At 47.6% G+C, this 4640-nt stretch overlaps 1 protein-coding gene across 1 annotated transcript in view; it reads right to left on the bottom strand.

Moving 5' to 3' along the window:
- CNDP1 (carnosine dipeptidase 1) overlaps positions 1 to 4640 on the bottom strand; it is a 28426-nt gene that overhangs the window by 2127 nt on the left and 21659 nt on the right. The window contains exon 9 of the mRNA XM_032293758.1: positions 2859 to 3000. Coding sequence (XP_032149649.1) covers positions 2859 to 3000 — 142 coding nt within the window. The remainder of the gene's footprint in view (positions 1 to 2858; positions 3001 to 4640) is intronic.

Genomic DNA, 4640 nt, shown 5'->3' with positions numbered 1-4640 from the left:
AAAAAAAAAAAAAAATTAGCCAGGCATGGTGGCGCATGCCTGTAATCGCAGCTACTTGGGAGGCCAAGGCAGGAGAATCGCTTGAATGTGGGAGGTGGAGGTTGCAGTGAGCTGAGATCTTGCCACTGAACTCCGGCTTGGGTGATGGAGCAAGACTCTGTCTCAAAATAAATAAATAAATAATATTGCAAATAAAAGTTTTATTTTAAACTAATTTTAGAAAAGTTTAGAATTTAGAAAAGTTACAGAAATAATACAGAGAGAGCTCCCATCTATCTCTTACTCTGCTTTCCCTAACCTTATGTAACTAACACAAAGTGATCAAAGCAAGGAAACTGACAACGGTGCAATGCTGCTAAATACTCTCCGGACTTTAAATTTCACCAATCTTTCCCTTTTTCCACTCCAGGATCTGATCCAGAATCCAAACTGCATTTTTATTATTGCTTCTTAGTTTCTTGTATGTTGTGGACGTTTCTGAGTATTTCCTTGTCTTTCATGACCTTGACCAGCTTGAAGCTTATCAATTAGAGGTTTTGTAAAATATCCTCATTCTGGGTTTGTCTGATGTTATCTTGTGATTGGAAGTGGTCATGCATTTTTGGCATGACACAAGGCAATGTTCCTATCTTTCTTGTTTCTTCATGAATTAAATACTATGGAAGTGGGACTTTTTGGTGACAGATATGCCAGTAGCTGTACTATCACTCAAATGTCAGAATGTTTCTGGCAATTTTCAAAGCATCACATAAAATAGTTTTAACTGCTATCCCAGGTTTTAGAAAGAGATGAACTTCTAGCTTAGAGGACATGCTGCCAGTGAGGGAGCAGGGATGCAGAATGAAACCAAGAAACCTAAGAGAACATGCCGCCTCTTCTGTATTCACAGAGCAAGATGTGGATATGAATCAAAGCAATGTATCTTGTTAGCAGAACCAGTTGAGCACACAAATAGACCGGAAGGCGCCTTTTGCATTCCTGAAAGGCTATTTCAGACCCGTCTATAATTGTCAACCTTGATATTTCAAACACACACCTCTCTTCAGCTGCCATCACATTTCTTCAATCCTAAAGTTTACTGGCAAAATACCTGCTATATTGGGGGCAGCAGGAATGCTGATGTAAAGAGGCATGGCTCCATGTCTTGGATTGTTCTCTGGTTTTCCGTGTCTGTTTCCCTTGTACTGATAACCCCGAGAGAGGGAGTTAGTGCTTCAAGGAGATCTGGGCTTCCCATTCCGGCTTTGCCACCATTAGCCAATGTGGCCTCAGGCCGCATCTGTAATAGGATGCCATAGGTCTATCTAAACACGCGCCACTGCTTTTCCACCTGGCTTTTGGAGAGACCCAGAACCTCCTGCTTTGGGGAGAACCCCAATCCTGCTGTTGTTGGCATGGTACCCCTCCTGGTGCAGAAGTCAAGGAGACTGGGTGTTCCTGCTCCCTGATGCCACAGCCAGCACCCAAGTACACACCCTCTGCTCAGCCCAACACATGGCTGTACCCAGGACAGTGAAGTGCCTGGACTTAAAGCAGGAACCACCAAACAAGTTCCAAATAGAGCTGCACTGCCTTCCAGAAAAGTGTTGTGGCGTTGTGAAGAGACCACTGGCTTTAGGGTCAGACACACTGGAATGGAGTTTCATGTGTGTTTTGTAATTTTATCCAGCAAGCTCATCTCCAGGAAGCTCCTGCAGAATCTCCTTGGCCTGCCTGGGGTCTGTGTCCTCCAGGGCAGTGCTGTGCTTGCGTCCAGCCACGGCACTGGGGAGGCCGGGACCACACACTAGGTAAACATTAAAGACCCAGACCCACGGGGGCAAGGGTCCGTGATTAAAAATTCTCAGGGGAGACCTTGTGCCCATCCAACATGCAAGCAAAGACAGTTGCGCTTACACACACACACACATAGGATGGGCGTGGCTGTATATAGTGGGTCTCGTTGGGGGATGCCCTGCCTGTATATAGTGGGTCTCGTTTTCAACTTCCTGCCTCACTCTGGCCCAAGGCCATGAAAGCCCCAGCCTCTCTGTGACCAGGAAGAGCAGATCCCTGCAGGCCAGCCCAGGGTCTGCTTATTCACTCCCCTAGAGTTTAGGTTCTCCTTCATTTTTAACCCTAAAGGGTTTCCTCTGATGCCACACAAGCTAAGCTGTGTTTTTCCATTTTTCATTTTTCACTCTGTCCCCTAGGCTGGAGTGCAGTAGCATGATCACAACTCGCTGCAGCCTCAACCTCCTGGGCTCAAGCAATCCTCCTGCCTCAGCCTCCTGGGTAGCTGGGACTACAGGCATGTGCTACCACACCCAGCTAATTTTTATATATTTTATAGAGATGGGGGGATCCACCATATTGTCCAGGCTGTTCTCCACCTCCTGAACTCAAGTGATCCTCCCACCTCTGCCTCCCAAACTGCTGGGATTATAAGTTTGAGCCATCACACACCTGGCCTAATCTGTGTTTTGAAAGGACATTTTTACATGTTAGCAACATTTCTATGAGTTTTGTATTGGGGGGGGTTGAAGGTTTTCTAGTCCATCATTTTCCCCAAAATTCAGGTCTCCAGACTTAAATTTGAACATAGGCTTTAACACTTGTGAGCTGGGTGCCTTTTGTCGAAATGCTTGGTGTCTGTAAGCCTTCATTTATTCCTCTGTCAGATGGGGAAGACCATTGGGAGGATTACTTGAGATGGTGTGTATAGCGTGCCCTGCGCATGCCATGCATTCAACAATTGTTTGATATTAAAGGAGAGTCGATTTCTGAGTTTTAAAAGTGTCTGCTTTACCCGCAGTCCCATGGGTACCACCCCTGAAGCCCACTGCAGACTGGCCAGTCAGAAGATCTCAAGGTCCCACCTGTTCTGATGGCTCTTTTTGCCGCGATATAGTGGGTGTTGTTAATATTTGCGATCCATGGGTGTAGTCCTAGAGCCATGGAAACAACCATCTCGTTGGAACTATTTCTTTTGGAGAACACATCCTCAAGATGCCGTGTCACCTAAAAGGTGATGTTTTCAATAAGAAGAGAAAATGTCAAGTTATTCTCTTACACAGTTAGCATAGTCTTCCATCAAGAAGCCCCAACCTGACACATTCAAGTGCTGTGATTTTCCCTTCGCTCTGCCAGAGGGCAAGAGTGAGAGCCTTCTTCAGTGCTGAGAGCAGGCAAGCCTGGGCTGCACCCAGAGGGGGACTCCCCTCTGTCCTCTACCTTGCAGTCCTGGCCCCCCACCCCTTCCAACCGCAGTGTCTCACACACGGAGGTGCTGGAGCATCGCTGTTGAAAGTGAGGAAGCCGAACACCAGCAGGACTTCTCATCTGAAACCTTCTCTTTTTGGACTCCTCAGTACCCTCTGAATGTTTGGGGAGTATTAGCATTTGGGAAATTTCCAAGAAGTGGAAGCAACTCCAGGCTCAACTGGAGGAGCCTCATTTCGGCCTCATTCTCTCCCCTCCTGCTCCTTTTTCAATGTTACTGTGGAAAGCCTCCCGGGGAGGTGCCACACTCAAATTTCTTCCATTAATTCCCTCAGCACACATTTATAGAACACCTGTCATGTGCCAGAGACTGTTCTAGGTGCTGCGGATACAGCTGTGAACAAGACAAGGAAGGCCCTGCCCTGGAGTTTATATGTCATGAGAAAGAGGGGGAGTACCTCCAAAAAGAAGGAAGGGGCAGGAGGAAGGAGGGGAGGAGAAGAGGAAAGGGAAGGGAGGGGGAGGGAGTGGAGATAGGAGGGGAGGGGAGTGGGGAGAGGAGAGGAGAGGAAAGGAAGGAGGGTAGGAGGAAGAAACGGGAGGGAAAGAAAAGGAAAGGAAAGAAGAGAGGAGAGGAGAGATGGGAGAGGAGAGGGGAGACGGAAGGGGTGGGGAAGGGAGGGACAGGATTGGAAGGGGAGGGAAGGGGGAGATGAGGGGAAGAGAAAGGAGAAGAAGGGAGAGGAAGGGAGGGGAGGGGAATGGAAAGGGGAAGGGAAAGGGAGGAGGGAGGGAAGAGAGAAGGCAGGAGAGGCAGGGAAGGAAGGCGGAAGGGAGGGAAGAAAGGAGGGGAGGAGGCAGGGAGGGAGAAAGAGAGACTATTTTAGAATGTAATTAGTGGTAAGAAGATAATAAAGGGGGATAATGGGATGGAGAGGGGCTGAGGGTTGCGATGAGGTATTCCTTTAGCTCATTCATTCAAGAGTCTAGTCTCTGAAACTAACTTGAGTCAAATTGATAATTGGTTGGTAATTTGGATACATAACTCCTTCCAGAAAACATTTTCCTTAAAATGGTTTCTAGGCCCGACATGGTGGCTCATTCCTGTAATCCCAGAACTTTGTGAGGCTGAGGCGGGTGGATCAGGAGATCAGGAGTTCAAGACCAGACTGGCCAACATAGTGAAACCCTGTCTCTACTAAAAATACAAAAACTAGCTGGGTGTGGTGGTGCACACCTGTAGTCCCAGCTACGCAGGAGGCTGAGGCAGGAGAATCACTTGAAACCAGAAGGCAGAGGTTGCAGTGAGCCAAGATCTGGTCACTGCACTCCAGCCTGGGCGAAAGGGCGAAACTCTATCTCAAACAAACAAACAAACAAACAAAAAATGGCGACTTCCAAAGTGTCCATCTCAGACACGATGGGAATCTGATGATTGA

This window comes from Sapajus apella, unplaced genomic scaffold (genome assembly GCF_009761245.1).
Source record: "Sapajus apella isolate SASKATOON/1434 unplaced genomic scaffold, GSC_monkey_1.0 scaffold30, whole genome shotgun sequence".
In the NCBI taxonomy this organism is placed as follows: domain Eukaryota; kingdom Metazoa; phylum Chordata; class Mammalia; order Primates; family Cebidae; genus Sapajus; species Sapajus apella.
Note: the sequence above shows the minus strand (reverse complement) of the source record. Positions and strands in the feature narration are given on the sequence as shown.